The sequence below is a fragment of the Nyctereutes procyonoides genome, unplaced genomic scaffold, assembly GCF_905146905.1.
Source record: "Nyctereutes procyonoides isolate TBG_1078 unplaced genomic scaffold, NYPRO_anot_genome, whole genome shotgun sequence".
In the NCBI taxonomy this organism is placed as follows: domain Eukaryota; kingdom Metazoa; phylum Chordata; class Mammalia; order Carnivora; family Canidae; genus Nyctereutes; species Nyctereutes procyonoides.
The window spans coordinates 47,341,585-47,356,844 of NW_026575046.1; the positions used below are offsets into that span (position 1 = coordinate 47,341,585).

The following is a 15,260-nucleotide window of genomic DNA, read 5'->3' on the forward strand; positions in this document are numbered from 1 at the left end:
ATCAGTCGACAGCAGACGAAGAGAACAATTGATTCTTTTTCCCTAAAGATGAGTAGTATCTAATTTGAGGAGGATCACATTTCAATATCTGCTGTGCACGTGGCCTCAGGAACAGCACTCGGTAATGACAGTAACTCCCTTACTTCCACAAGCACTGAGAACCTGGAAGCTTTTCCTCCTTCAGCAGCATTCAGATTCTCTCAGATCCTGGATCTCCATCCTGGGCATGGGGCTCCGGAGAAATTACTGTGGAGCTGGGTAAGAGGTTTCTCTGCCTTTTCAGATCCTACTGCACTATCCAGGCAATCCTGTTTTTATTTCGTTGCTTTGAGCTAGGGCCAACCTTCCCCCTCCTGTCTTCCTGGGCTTCTGAAAGGCCAATTACATGTACCAAGAGATTCCAGAGACTCAGGAGCAGCTCTTCAGTTTTGGGTCCGTTTATCATTGGTCGCTCCTCAAAATATCATCAGCTCATTGTATCAAAATCAAAAACAATCTAGCTTGGCCAGAGATGCAGATAATTTTATATTCTACTCCTCTCCCATTAAGGCTCCTTACCTAATGGATTAAGACCCCTCATTCTGCAGATACACCATCTTGGGCACAACCCTGACCATCCTTGCTTTGTCTTCCTCCCCCACTCCCATTTAGATTCAGACACAGGGAGATTTCATCCATGGCCCTCACCTTTTCTCTGGCTGTCCTTCTTTTGTCAAATCAAAGCCTCCTTCTCAGGCGCCCTTTCTACCATCTTTCAGACAGTCAGACAGATGACTCTTATCTCATTCCCATCTTCCATATCCCCAATCAACAGGCAGCAGAGTTGCAGTATACCTGAAATGAACATGACCCTGAAAGAAGAGGCTAGGCTAGAGATGAAAGAGCTGGATTTCCCTCACTAGACCAAGGCTTTGATCCCTGCAGTGTCAGGGCTCATAGCATCACTCCAGGTTCAGGTTCTTGTCTTTCTGATATAGGCCAGGATCCAGAAGGAGGGTTAGAGTTATTTCTTAGAACTCTGTGGAATAGTTTTTAGTTACATTATTCAATATGCTCTAAGAACACTGACAGTGAAAAGTGTTCACCTTGTAGGGAACATTGTAACTCAAAGGAAATTAGCTTAATTTACTAATGTTTTCAATGATGTTAATTTAAATTACTGTGTACATGGTACTTTTGGTGGGAGGGAAATTGTTATTTTTAGAAAAACATTCAATGGACCATTTTCCAGAGACAATCTATTAATTATGTCTACAGTTGTTCATCTTGAGAGTTTGAAAATACATTAACCACATTTATACAAGCTTTAGGTAGGAGGCAGGAAGATCGGCAAACTCTCTAGGAATTGCTGCCCTGGATTCTAATTGCAGGGATTGCAGCAGCTGCCTGACTCTTCAGCAGGTGGCAGGGGGGGCTGAGCAGGGGAGACGTATGTGGGCATCATACCTGGGAAGGTGCCTGAATGAGCTGTGCCCAGAAGTGAGCCTCCCTCCCCCAGCATCAGTGCTCCAGCAGTCCACAGCAGGAGCCAGATACACTGCCCCATCACCACTGCTGTGCTTGCGGACAGCCCAACAGTGGCAGGCAGCAGGCTGGGGTGATGGAGCAGGCATGGCCTCCGGCCCCAGGCAGACCTGTGCACAAACCTGGGTTGTCCCTCACATCCTGATAGCTGGTAGCCTGATGCCTCGTGCAAGCAACTTACTGACTGGGGACCTCAGATCCTTAGTCTACAGAGTGATGATAATGCCTCCTTCAAGTTTAGCTGAGGGTTAGAGACAGCATATGCATGTGCCAAACAGAGTGCTGAGCACCCAGAAGGCTCTCCATAAGCAACAACTGTTAGGACAGTTGGGCAATGAGAAGACTCATCAGGCACGGCTTCTCTTAGGTGCAAGTGCTGGTGGGTAGAGAAGACCGTGGGTTAGCCTTCAGCCTTGGTAGCACCCCCGAGGGCTCTCCCCAGGAGCTGCTGGCTGGAGGGACACCAGGGGCTTAGGAGGGTTCTCAGGCTCTGCACACAGAGGCAAGAGCCTTGGAAATGAACGGTGTACTCATTTAGGTATTTACCCATCTCGGTTGTTAGCCAGAGATTGAAGCTAGAACTCTCTGTTTTTTATACGATCCCTTTTCAAAATGTTCTTCAGCTCTTTATATTTTCACTATTGATAGTTCATTCATCCTTTCCCATTCATTCATTCATGTATTCATTCTTTTATTCAGGTATTATTTTCTAAGCTTCTGATATGTGCCAGATGCCATGCCAGGCACCAGGGAAACAGAGAACAGTCCCTCATGGTCACAGTACCCCGGGGTTTACAAACTAGTCTCACTACCAGTCATCACCGTGCACTCACTTGGGCCATGTGACTGCAGCCATCCTGCTCTGCACAGCTTCTACCACTGAGCCTCCAACTTCCTTAGTGTACACGCTCACCATGTAGCAGCAAAGCATTCAATACAGACCACATCTTTGCTTATTCTACATCAGCAGGAGGTGAACAGGAAGCTCCTGATGCGAGAGCGTGTGGTCACCACCTTGCCACTGGGAGAGTGTGACCAGCATATCTGGGTTGCAGGGCCCACTGTGCTTCAGGCTTGTGCCCAAAGCATCTTAGAGTGGAAGCATAGGAGAGGGGCCAAGGGGCGAACAGAGATCCAGATGACACATTACTTTGTCTTACCTTTCCAGGTCAGGTATTTGTAGTAGCTTTGTGTTTGACTTGGAAGATGACAAGTTTTCAGAACAGCAGAAACATTGTCATTCAGACTCCATGCTAATTCATGTGCCAGACCAAATATGGATGGTTTGGGGACTATTTCCTATGGTGGCTTATTTTTTGACGGCAACTCTCAGTGATGTTAGATAATTGTGAGGAGACTGTAATCTCATTTATCTGGACATAATCAAGACATGAAATGGGGTGATTCCTTGAGCCCTGAAATTCCATTAATTCACACCACAGAGGGAAACCATAGTTGCTAGTAATTATTGAGTGCCTACTATGTGGCAGGCAGTACAAAATGTTTGACACAGATGAAGGAAGTCAGTCCTCATAGCAGCCCTTCAGAGTAGTTCCTATAATCTCTCATTTTATATGTCTGGAAATAAAGGCTCAGAGAAGTGAATGACTTGCCCAGCATCCTAGGTTAGGTAAGTGGCAAGGCCAGATTTGGCCTCATTCCTGACTGGCTCCAAAACCCGTCCCTACCACACCATGTTGGTTTTGTTTCACTGAGAGACATTTCCTACAAACTCATGCCGAAGCTTGTGGGAAGAAGAAAGGAGAAAGTGTTGAGGCATTGTAGATTATGGTTTTTTCTAAGTGGAGCAAGCCACACAACTCCTCTTCCCAAATGATCCCTTCCCTGGTAGAGTAGAAGAGCTACTTGAGATAATACAGTGGATAATGTGTATGTATTGGACCAAGGCCTGGAAAATGTAGCCTTGGTTGGGCAAATCTGAAATGGTCATGCCAGCCGTCCTGTAACAGGAGAGGAAGTGAGCAGAAGTTGGGGGAGTGGGGGCCCTGCTCATAGGACTCCTTGTACTAAGTCCTGTGGTACTGTGTGACTGGCTGGAGTGCGCTGCTGCATAGTGGCCAAGGGTTCTCCTTTCAATGTTCAGGTGTTCGTGTCATTAAGCACAGAGAGCCTTTGCATTACCTGGAACAGGATTCTGTACTTAAGCATTTCACCCAGTATCTTCCAGAGTGGGATGGGGGAGCTTCTCCAAAGGAGTTCACCACATTGCTTGTGCTTTTTCCCCCAAACCCTTTTGGATTATTAGAAAGAAAAAAAAGAGTTCTGGAAATGAGCTGCTACATCAGTACCACTTGAGCAGATTTGTTCACTGATCTCCCTTTTTCTAGAAGAGTAAAAAAAAAAAATTTAAATCAGACATTTTAGCCAACTTTATTTTTAGAAAAGCATTTTATTCAAACATCTCCTTACTTATTACAGACATAAATACATGCATTCAGACAAATGAATCCACGGGAGAACCGTATAAAGTAATTGGCACATCACTTCAGGATGCTTTGTCAGTTACTGGAGGAGTTTGGTGCCTCTAACTTTAATCTTTTCCATTAAAATATCCATTCTGCCTTCAGATTGTGAAGCCCATAATATTTTAGACTGTCTCCATAGATCTGTTAGTTTTGGTTGTCAATTTAATTTGTGGCTCTATGACTTTGGGTGGCTTGTCAGATTGTACATGGAAATGTGTAATCTCCAAGGGATGTTCAACGTGGCAGGCTTAAGACCTACCCTCTCCCCAGAGAGACTGGACATACAGTAAATGTGGAATTGGCAGATTTCATCTGCAACCAGCCTCACTGTTAGGATGATGATGATGTATAGGATGGTGGATGTTTCAAGCTACAAAGAGGCTCATTACTCTTGTTATCATATACCTTAAATCTTTATGGCACTCTTTACTCTCTGCAACACTTTTTATTTCCACCATCTCATTTGATTCTCAGAGCATTCTTGTGCTAGATTATTATTTCCCTCTTGATAGCTAATGAAACTGACACAGAGAGGGAGGGCTTCCGTAACTGGCCTGAGATCACTGGGCAGATTGGATTGCAGAAGTGCCAGAGGACAAGAGCAGACTTCACCATACCCAGTCAGGTCATGTGGGTGGTAGCTCTGCAACATGACTGCCACTTCCCTTGTACTCTCTGGAGGACAGGAGCTCTGGTGCTGTGGAACTGGGACTAGAGATGGGAGGTAAAGAGTCCAAGGAAAGGCAAGTGTACTGTCAGCTCCATGCAGGGGAGCGAAGCTCGCTTCACTGCCACTGGCCCAACCCCTGCAGCCCCAACCCTGGCCTTCCTCCTTTAAGTCACCCACAGCCATACACGTTATGCTTGTCCCCAGGGGGATCTTGCTTAAGTGCAGATCTGCACGTGTCTCTCCTTTGCCACAAACCCATCATGGGCTCCCACTTTTTCAGGATGAAGTCCAGGCTCACCAGCATGACCTACCAGCCTGGCCCTGGCGTCTGGCTTCTCTGGACCCCGTCCCTTCTCTCCAGCCACTCTCTGTTTTTTTCCAAACCTCTTTTTTCACTGCTTTCTCTGCTTACAACACATTTATGATGTTCTCCTTAAACCGCACCTTCTCTATGGAATCTTCCCTGTAATCTCCTCAAAGATCCAGAAGCATTCCTCCATCTGCTGCTAGCCCACTGCACTTGGCCCAGCCTGATTTCTGGGTATCTCTCTGTGCTCTGCCCCAGGATGCTTCTAGTTCCTCCAGAACAGAGGTTGCAGTAGACGCCTGTTATCTTACCTCCTTTATGTGTCTTGCAGACTTTGAATTTAAGATGGGTGAGTATGTACATGTAAAAGCAAAGCAGGGGGATCCTTGGGTGGCTCAGTGGTTTGGCGCCTGCCTTCGGCCCAGGGCATGATCCTGGAGTCCCGGGATTGTGTCCCACATCAGGCTCCCTGAGTGGAGCCTGCTTCTCCCTCTGCCTATGTCTCTGCCTCTCTCTCTCTCTCTCTCCCTGTGTCTCTCATGAATAAATAAATAAGATGTTTAAAAAATTTTTTTTTCAAAACAAAAATAAATAAATAAATAAAAGCAAAGCAAGTGAGTGAATTAGTGAATGAAGAACAAATGTGCCTGAGCCCGCAGGGAACAGGATATTCTGAGGTCACATGGAACATGTCCCATTTCTCCTTCCCTCTAAGAGGTGTTGTCCCTCTGTAACTTGACCTCTGGTGAAGTGAGAGTCAGGAAGGAAGGCAAGCTAGGCTTTTACCTGGCTACTTGCATGGAGGAAAGCATAGCAGGGTTGAAAGGCAGGGACTGCTCCTCTTAGCTCTGTAACTTCTGACTTCTGCCCACCCAGAAGGTTCTCACCAAAGCTTTTGGTGGTAGTAACTCTTCCTCAGGGAGCTGGGATTCTTGGCCAAGAGTCCCCAGCATTAGAGGCTTACAGAGTCAAAGCTCTTTGTCCAAGAGGAGCCCTGATGGCTGTTGGCAGGATGTAAGGGTAGAAGGTGAGCACATAAAAGACCTGAGATTGGGGAGACCTCTGAGCCAAGGTCTTCATTGGACTCTGTCTTCTAGATGATGTCTGTCCTCATGAACATCATTGTCTTTGAAGACTGTCGGAACCAGTGGTCAGTGTCCAGGCCTCTTCTGGGGCTCATCCTGCTCAACGAGAAGGTGAGTGTGATTACAGGAAGGTCCACAGGAGGTGGTAGTTGGCAGGGAGGGAGAAGTCAGACACCAGACCAAGCTGTGACAAGAAGAACAGAAGAACCAACAGAGCTTGAGCTGGGACCTTGAGCACTCAGGGGCAAGGCCATATTCCCCCAAAGGCCTCAGATCAGTAGAGGCCTCAAGAGCAGCACTTCTGGAATCTAACGCCCCCATTAGTCATCGTGCAGGTGTTTTGCTCAGTAGTGCTTCAAGCTCACCCTCCTCACTCCCCTTCCCTATTTCCAGGGGAATTCTGAGCTACAAGTCTTTTTGCTCCTTGCTTGGCTCCCTCTTCTATTTGGGGTTCCCACTAACCTACACGATAGTAGTCCCCTCAGGGACTCAAGCACCCTTCATCTGAGAGCACAAGTCTCTAGCTTCTAAGTCCACTCGCCACCCTGGGCGTCCTCCCAGGCCCTCCAGCTTCCTGACCCCACCCCTGTCTCCCCAGCAGTCAGTAGGAACAGTGCATTACTGCTCAGGAGAATGAATTGTCTATACAATAAGATAGTACTGGGGAGAAAGACAGTGAGATTAGAGGCAGCCGCATACATTAAAATTCAAACTGAAATCCCAGCCTTGGAAGGAAACTAATAGAAGAAGAAAATATATCAAAAAGAGAAGAGCTGTCTCATCATTCACCTGTGCTGAAGTATCCAATTTTAGCCACATTCAATAGCACTGTCATTCATCTTCCCTCGGTGTTATTGTGATTTAAATCCAAGCTCTATAAAAGAGAGCAGTTCTTTTAAAATGATTGAGAGGGAATAAGGGCAAATTCAGTGTTTAGAAAAAGCTTATGACATCACAATATTATACTTTACTGATGGAGGCAATATTTCATGGTTTGGGATGAAAAACTAATAATTTTCTATTTGGTGTGAGTCACTGCATCATTATAAAAGGGAAAAATAAGTAGTTTTGTGCATTCCCAATCTTGTTCAGGAAGACACTGTGGTTTAAGCGTAATGCCTCTGATATATAGTATTTAAGTATTAGTCTGACTACATATTAATTATGTGTGTTTTTGATGTGGGCTGTTTTAATGTATGATGGAAATTAAATATCAAGCTGTTTGGGCTTGGAAGGATAAACACATGACTGGCAAAATGTTGTCTTTGTGCTGAAATTAAGCTGTTTCCAGTGATCAGGGGCTGTGTGTCGCGTGAGAGCTTGTGTGTGTATAAAAGCCTGCAGACCCCAGCAGAGGAGAAGGGGTGTGCAGTTCTTTGTGACTAGGTATGACAGGTACATTTCTTTGTGCCTTAAGGCCCTCCCAGAACAAAGCAAGCCCCCCTACCGCCCCACCTCAACAAAGCGACCCCACCCCGCCTAACCCAGGGGACAGGGACATGTGACAAAGTCCGGGCACGTGTGAGGAGTGAGTCACTAAAGCCCTGGACAATGACGCAGCCTGAGAAAGCCCTGGGCCTCTCCTCCAGTTACCCCAAGTTCTCCCTCTTAAGTCCTTCCCCTCAGCTTTAGATGAGGGGAAGAACTTCCTCTTTCACCCTTTCTGTGATGAGTGGAGATGAGAATCAGGAAGGCCTTCATGTGCTCAGTCCCCCACAGAGGACCCCAATTGTTCTGTAACAGAACAATCATCGCAAGAGATTTCTATGAGAAGGAACAGTACAGTTTATACCTAGAAAGGTATCTCTTGCCTTGGTTTTCTCTGAAGGCTTAACATTCAAAGTGGGCCTGGACTGAGACTTCTCTGAGAGTGAGGAACACTGAGACCCTCCCCCCAGCTCCCTGGGGGCCCAGGTTTGGATTCAGGGCCCTGAGGCTGTTCTGTCTCCCCACAGTATTTCAGTGAACTGAGGGCAAGCCTGATAAACAGCCAGCCTCTCCCCAAGCAGGAGGTCCTGGCCCAGTGCTTCAGGAACCTGATGGAAGGAGTGGAACAGAACCTGTCCATCAAGAACAGAGACAGGTAAGCACTGCCTGGTGAGCTCAGCATCTCTGGCTTGTGGAGAATGACAGCATCGTGCTGAGCACAGCTCACACATTGATGTGAAACCTCGTAATCCTAGACTCAGTTTATTTCCATCCAATAAATATTCCTGGTTACTTGCTTTTTTTTTTAAAGCACCACTACATGTAGTCCTAGGCACTGCATAGGGATGCACAGATGAATGAAATGCATTCCTGTGTCCTTACACACTCTACAGTCCCACAGAAGATATAAAATATAACTCATTGCAAAGGTCAAAAGAAGGAAAGCTCAGATCTGCTATGAAGGTCTAGGAAAGGCTTCCCAGCATTTGAATAAGCACAGGCTTTGAGGTCAGATGGACTCCAATTTAAATTTTATCCCTGCCCTCTGCAGGCTGTGTGGCAGTGGATAAGGCAGTCAGCTGCCCTGATCCTCCGTTTTCTCACCAACAAAACTGGTTGTGACACTTAAATGACAGGATGTAATGAAGCATAGTGCCTAGGACATAAGAGCCATAGTAAACATTACTTCCTCCCTCTTTCCGACCTTTAAGAGTTGCCAATGAGATCTAAATGAAAGAAACCCAGACTTATCAGGTACACTTTCATCCATTCATTTATTTAGAGCACAAAATTTTATTGAGCATCTACTATGTGCCAGGCATTGAAGACACTAGTGGTGAACTAATTGTTCCAGGTTTTGCTTCACAGAGTTTCTAATGGAAGAAATAGACAATAACAAACAATGGGTGGGGGTTGGGAGCTGCCTGCCCCGTTCTTTAATAGAATTGGTAATATTCAGATGCTTCATCATTTGAAGTGCAAGGCATCAGTCCTAGTAACCACAGCTGCATGTGGTGGGGTCACTAGCCTGGTCTCTGGCAATACAAGACCAAGTCATATAGGCTCCGTAGACACACTCTTGACTGCTCATCCCATGCTACGATCCTCTGTCAGGCAGAGGGGCAACCTCTGAGGCCTGCAGAAGAGACTCAGTGAATGGGGACACCACAGGTACCTGAGGAGGGGATATTGCTTCACCTGAGGCTTGGGAATTTGAGTACCACCCCCTGAGCTGCTCTGTGAAATGATGTCAGACAGCCCTCCTGTTTAAGTGAGTACAGCTAGTGAGGACCAGATGCTTTCCATGTGCCATGCACTATGTTGAGTACTTACAGGCATTGTCCCAATTGATTCGGTAAATTCTCACTTTGCACAATCCCATGAGGTAGCTACTCAAGTTGAGGACCTGGACAAGAAGTTAAGTGTTCATCCAAGATCACCTAGCTAAGGGTGGAGTCAGGATTTGAACCCAAGTAATCTAGCCTGGTTTTCTCATCTGCAAAAGGAGAATACAAATACCTACCTTTGAGAAGACTTGTGGTGCTTAAATGAATTTATAAATAAACTCAAAACAGGGCAGCCCCGGTGGCACAGCGGTTTAGCACCTCCTGCAGCCCAGGGTGTGATCCTGGAGACCCCAGATCGAGTCCCGTGTCGGGCTTCCTGCATGGAGCCCGCTTCTCCCTCTGCCTGTGTTTCTGCCTCTCTCTCTCTCTAAATGAATAAATAAATATTTTTTAAAAAAAAGTTTAAAAAAAATAAAAATAAACTCAAAACAGTGCCTGGCACATAAGCTTTGATTCTTTTTATATTCCTTACCATCCATGTGTAATTTGATTTTTAAAAAAAGGTTTTAAAGAGTACACCCACGAAATACGCCCCTCAAAATGGTCCAAGTGTATCTGGTGGTAACCCTTGTTTTCCGGAAGGGAAAGGGGGTGGGGGAGGGGTGAGGTGGTGTTGGTGGCTTAACAGTAGTGGCAGCGGTGGAGGCAGGGAAAGAGCTCAACCAGGATCCGGGGCGCTCTCCAAGGTCCTGAGCTCCACAGTGGCTTTCTCATGCAGAGGCTCACACAGCCTCAGCCTTGCCACTGCCCTCGGCCTTTCTTCCTTTTCCACAGGTTCACCCAGAACCTGTCTGTCTTCAGAAGAGATGTGGCAGAGGCCCTGCGGAATGATGGCAGCAGCGAGCCATGCAGTCTGGACATGATGAGCTGACCACCTTCCCTGACCATGTGCCAAGCAGCCTTTATCCAGAGACTCTTGTGCGTCTGGGTCCCAGGACAGTGATGTTAGCTAGCCCAGGAGAATCTATTTTTGAAAACAAACAACAACAAAAGCCCTACCTTTTTATAAGTCTGACCTAACTGTAAGAATTTATAATAGTGCACAATGTAAATTCAGTCTTTGCTCTGAAAAAGCGAAAGATGTTTTCAGTCTTTCTATAAAATACCATTATCTTTGTTCTTGTAATGCTCTGAAAAGTTGTAGAAACAATATTTAACCAAAGAACTTAATAAACCAGGTTTGAACCCACGTCTGTACTAGTTAATGGTACTCTGTAATCAAGGTCGTGAACTTGTTGGAGATTCAGCCTTCAACATGCACCCTGAGTTGAGACAAATACCATTTGAACCCGTTAAATTAGTAGTTTGTTATGAGTCTGGAAGAAGCAGCGTTGGGGTCTCTGAGCTGTAGGCATTCAGAACGAGCCTGGGAGCACTCTGAAGCATCCCACAGGACAGCGCATAGCCCTCTTGGCCTCAGCAGCATCTGATAAACTTGAGAGACAGTAACACAATTAAATGACTTACAAACAACGTTTGCTTTTCACTGGCATAAATCTGAAATGGTTCAGTCTAGAAGAATTAAGCTGTGCAATTACTGCCTGCAGAGATATTCCTTCAGAAGGAGTCGGGTAGCCCCTGCAAGAGGTGCTGGGTGGTGCTGGCACCCAGTCAGTCCTTCTGCTTCCATTTAACTTTTAAGACAAGCTGAAGGTGCCTAATTAGAATATACATTCAAAGCAACACTGACCCCTTGGGCCACCCAAAACAAGTGCTAAAGTTCAGATTTTTAGAGGACAAAGCACAGCTGGTTTCCATCCCTCCACAAAAACTCTTACCACTGTGAGGATTGCAACTTAACCCAAACCCAGGACATGAAGGAGGCTTTCCAGTTTGTGGTGGACTGTAACTAGGCTATTAATTTGAGATTGCCACTGTCAAATGGCTTTTGTACCTCACTTCTCTGTCTTCATGGCTCAGGCTTGTAGTAAATATTGTGCCCTTTATTTCTAATAAGACATGAAAGGTTGGCCTTCCTGGTGAAGAAGTAAATCCACAGGCTCCCGTTATAATCACGTTTCCCAGACTAGTGTTTCTTGAAAGCTTTCTCAATAGTTGAGTTTAGCAACAGGCTTGTCACACAGAAGCAAAGTCACCCAAGTTTATCTGAAAATGTTTTTCTTCTGTATTTGAGCCCAGGAAATCAAAGAAACGTGTGTCACAGAAAGCATTGCTTCTGGTATTCCATGGATAAGCAAGCCTTGGCTACATTTCATTAGCAGCAGGAAATTTTCCTTGAGAAGGCAAACTCTAAATTTTATAAAATATCAGCTATTGGAAGAAGTCTGACTTGACAATTTCTGTTTCAGGGCCTCATTACTGCATCCTCATCCCACAAAAATGCTTCATAGAAGGCCTACCCCATCCTGACACTTCTTTGTAAAAGTCTAGAACCTAAAAGCACTGCACCACCTACATTGAAATGCTCACAAAACAGTAAGAGTGTGCACTTACTTTTCTTTGCCACATTGCCAAAGGTCACCTGGTGGTTTCACACCAGCCAGGGAAGGCTCTGTCAACCTCGGCCTTGGAGAGCTGCTCCCACAGGAGGACTTGTCAGGCCTGCCCCCACTGCCGACTTCATCGTGGTGGGGGATTTCCGGAATGCACGGGGAGGCCACACACAGTCTAAGAACAGACACAGCACACCCTTACCAAAGCACCTGCCGTGCCCCTTATGTGTGTTCTCTCCCTTGATCTTCACAAGAGCCCTATGAAGATAGACAGCATTACTCCCACTCTGCAGAAGATGCTAAGGCCCAAAGGTGGGTACATAGCCTGCACAGGTCACACAGGTGCATGTCTCTCTCACCTCAAAGCAATTCCTGGTTTCTGCCAAGAAGACCTGTATTTCAGAACGGTGAGTTGAAACCAGTTAGTATTTACATCCACTTCCATTTGTTTTTCTGAACTCTGTGGCTTATGTAACAAATGACCCCAAAATGCAGTGGCTTAGAACAACATTGATTGTCTCACAGTTTCTGAGGGTCAGAAATCTGGTTGTCTGCTCAAGGGTCTCCCACAGACTGCCATCGGCATTGTTGGCCAGGGCTCCGTGGGGGACAGACTTGCATCCATGCTCACTCACAGTTAGGAGTCAGTTCCTCACAGACTGGCCATCTGAGAGCCACAGTATCTTGCCAAGTGGGCCCTTCCATGGGGTGGCACAAAACGGGGCACCTTGCTTTGTCAGAGCGAGCAAAAGAGAAGAGACAGTGCTGCAGTCTGAAGTTCAACCTCTTAGCTAACCTCAGAAGGGCCATCCCATCACTTTTGCTGTATTCCATTAGAAGTAAATCACTGGTGGGACGCCTGGGTGGCTCAGTGCTTGAGCGTCTGCCTTCAGCCCAGGGCCTGATCCTGGAGTTCTGGGGTCGAGTCCCACACCCGGGCTCCCTGCATGGCGCCTGCTTCTCCCTCTGCCTGCGTTTCTCATGAATAAATAAACAAAATCTTAGGGCAGCCCCGGTGGCCCAGCGGTTTAGCGCCGCCTGCAGCCCGGGTGTGATCCTGGGCTCTGGGATCCAGTCCCCTGTCAGGCTCCCTGCATGGGGCCTGCTTCTCCCTCTGCCTGTGTCTCTGCCCCTCTCGCTCTGTGTCTCTCATGAATAAATAAAAAAATCTTTTAAAAAAATTCTTAAAAAACAAAAATCGTTCTTTAAAGAAAAAAAGTAAATCACTGGCACCGGCCCCTCCCTGTCCAAGGGGAGGGGTTACACAAGGGCCTGACTACCAGGAGGCAGGGACCTGCGGAAGCCATTTCCTGAGATGCCTGCCAGGGCTCTCTCATCCTGTCTTTGCTGGAGAGGTTGAGTTTGGCTCCCAGTTTCTACTTTGAAACCTGGAAAGGAACCCTGATTTTCTTTGGAGGACTAAGTTCCATTCTGTACCCTGAGGACGAAAAGGGGGTAGGGAAGCTGGGATGGAGCGCATTATACTGCATGCTCTGCGCTCACCAAAGCTGTTTGGGAACTGTGCCCCCACCCACAGCCTGCCCTCGGAAGGGATAGTGAGGACCCCTGGGCAGAAAGTTCTCTGCAGGAACACCCAAACATGTGGAATCTACAAAAAGAGGAGTCGGTGGATCTGTTACGTGCTCTCACACGATCACAGGCGTGTGTGATTCACATTCAGCAACAGGAAGAAATAAATGGTGCAGACAGTTCTGTGAGGCCAGAGTGAGGGTGAGGTGGAAGGTGCAGGCCAAAGCTGGCTCACCTCATTCTCCTGAGTCTGCTGTGCAAACAGGCATCGTTCATGCAAGGGGCAAGTGGGGGAGGCTCAAAATCCAGCCAACTGCTCCAGCTGATACTCAAGCAAGGAACAGTGTGAAGGTGTTTTGACTTCCACACTGACTTAACAACCTGACCCTGAGAAAGCTCTATCCTGCATGTGTTCTAGATGTTTCCATTTTTCTGTGCTTTTCATTCAGGCTTCTCTAGGAGTGGGGCGTGAGGGGGCACTGTGTGATCATCCCAACTGCCCAGAAAAGCCATCTCGTCCCCCAGACTTGCTTCCACTGGCCCTGCCAACCTAGAAGTGCTGTTGGGTTATGGTACTGGAGGTCTCTTTCAGCATGCAAAACAGGCCTGGCACCTAGCCACCAACTGAGACTCTGAACGATTAGCTACCCACAAACAGAGAATGGGGCATGAGAATAAAGAACAGGATAGTCTGGATGAGAGAAATTGGCCTAAGTGGAAAATGTGGCAATATGGGAACCCCCATCTAGATCGAGGCTGGTCCAGCAGTTTGGGGGCAGTAACATCTGGGGAGAACTCAGCTCCTTACAGTGAGAAGGGAAAGAGCACCTGGAGAGAAGAGCAAGGCCGGGGCAGGGGCGGGGGTGGGGGGGGGGGGCGGGAGGGTAGTGGTAAGAGTTTCAGGGCGAAAGTTAAATGATTACAACCATGATCATTTATTGAGCACCCACTGAGCATTGTAAATTGCCATCTCACTTAAATTTAGCATTTCCCAATAAGACTGTCAAGTAAGTAAAAGTATCCCCATTTCAGAGATGAGAACAGCAAGACGGAAAGACTAACCCGAGGCCACATAAGCTTGAAGAGTGGACAAACCGGGTTTCAAAATCAGGTCAGCCTGACTCTAGGACTCATGGTTCTTTTCGTCTCGAACCCCTGAAGCTGGGTACCTCACCACGGGGCATCAGGGACAGTGGGTGGGGAGGTGGATCTGGAACCCTCTGGGCCCCCCCCCCAAATGAGGCTGGACCGTCAAAGAAAGGCCAGTCCGACACCTGGGCTCCTGAGTGCTGTGTCTACAGGATCTGCCACCGATTCATCCTCCTCCCTGAACTTTATAAAATCGTTCTTGAGACTTTTTAATGTTTTATTGAGGTGCAAGTTTACGATGACAGCAAACCTTTCAAACTACAGCAAGAGTAACCTGCCTCCTTGGCATATTAAAAAATAATGGTAGTGTCGGTTTTTACGTCCCATAGTTTGGATTGCTGATAAGAGCGCTTCCTTGACAAGATTCTTTTTGAGGTTTACAGAAAGCGTAATAAAATATGTAAGTTACATTTCCACAAACAAAAGCTATAACATAAGTTATTTATAAGCGTGAGATACAAACAGTATCACGATAAATAAACCATAAAGGGTACCTGCAACATCCATCTTAATGTAATTTGCCCAACCAAAGTGTTGAAACAAAGTCAAATTTAGTAGAGAAATCTGTCAGGAAGAGAGGAAAGTTGTAGAACACGAAATGGAGAAATTGGCTGCTGGGTGGTGGAGGGGAACAACAGGGCATGAGGTCAGGTGTGGGGGTGCCTCAGAAGGCCCCCACCCGGGCCGCCCTCGGGCCCTGTCCTCACCCCCACCCCCCTGGTCTGGGTGCACTGGCCAGTCCCTGCGCCCCTGCACACGTGCCCCTCCGCCCAGCAGCCGC

The 15,260-nt window shown here is 47.0% G+C and overlaps 1 protein-coding gene across 4 annotated transcripts in view; it reads left to right on the forward strand.

The window, feature by feature from the left end:
* The window catches only part of RANBP17 (RAN binding protein 17), a 310,647-nt gene extending 300,111 nt beyond the window's left edge, over positions 1 to 10,536 (forward strand). For 2 of the 4 annotated variants that reach the window (XM_055325097.1, XM_055325100.1), the window contains 3 exons: positions 6,085 to 6,183; positions 8,028 to 8,155; positions 10,122 to 10,536. In XM_055325097.1, coding sequence (XP_055181072.1) covers positions 6,085 to 6,183; positions 8,028 to 8,155; positions 10,122 to 10,218 — 324 coding nt within the window. In that variant the 3' untranslated portion in view covers positions 10,219 to 10,536. Of the gene's footprint in view, positions 1 to 6,084; positions 6,184 to 8,027; positions 8,156 to 10,121 lie in introns of those variants that run through there. The other 2 variants (XM_055325099.1, XR_008664360.1) reach the window with 2 other exon arrangements.
* Positions 10,537 to 15,260: the final 4,724 nt, after the last annotated feature.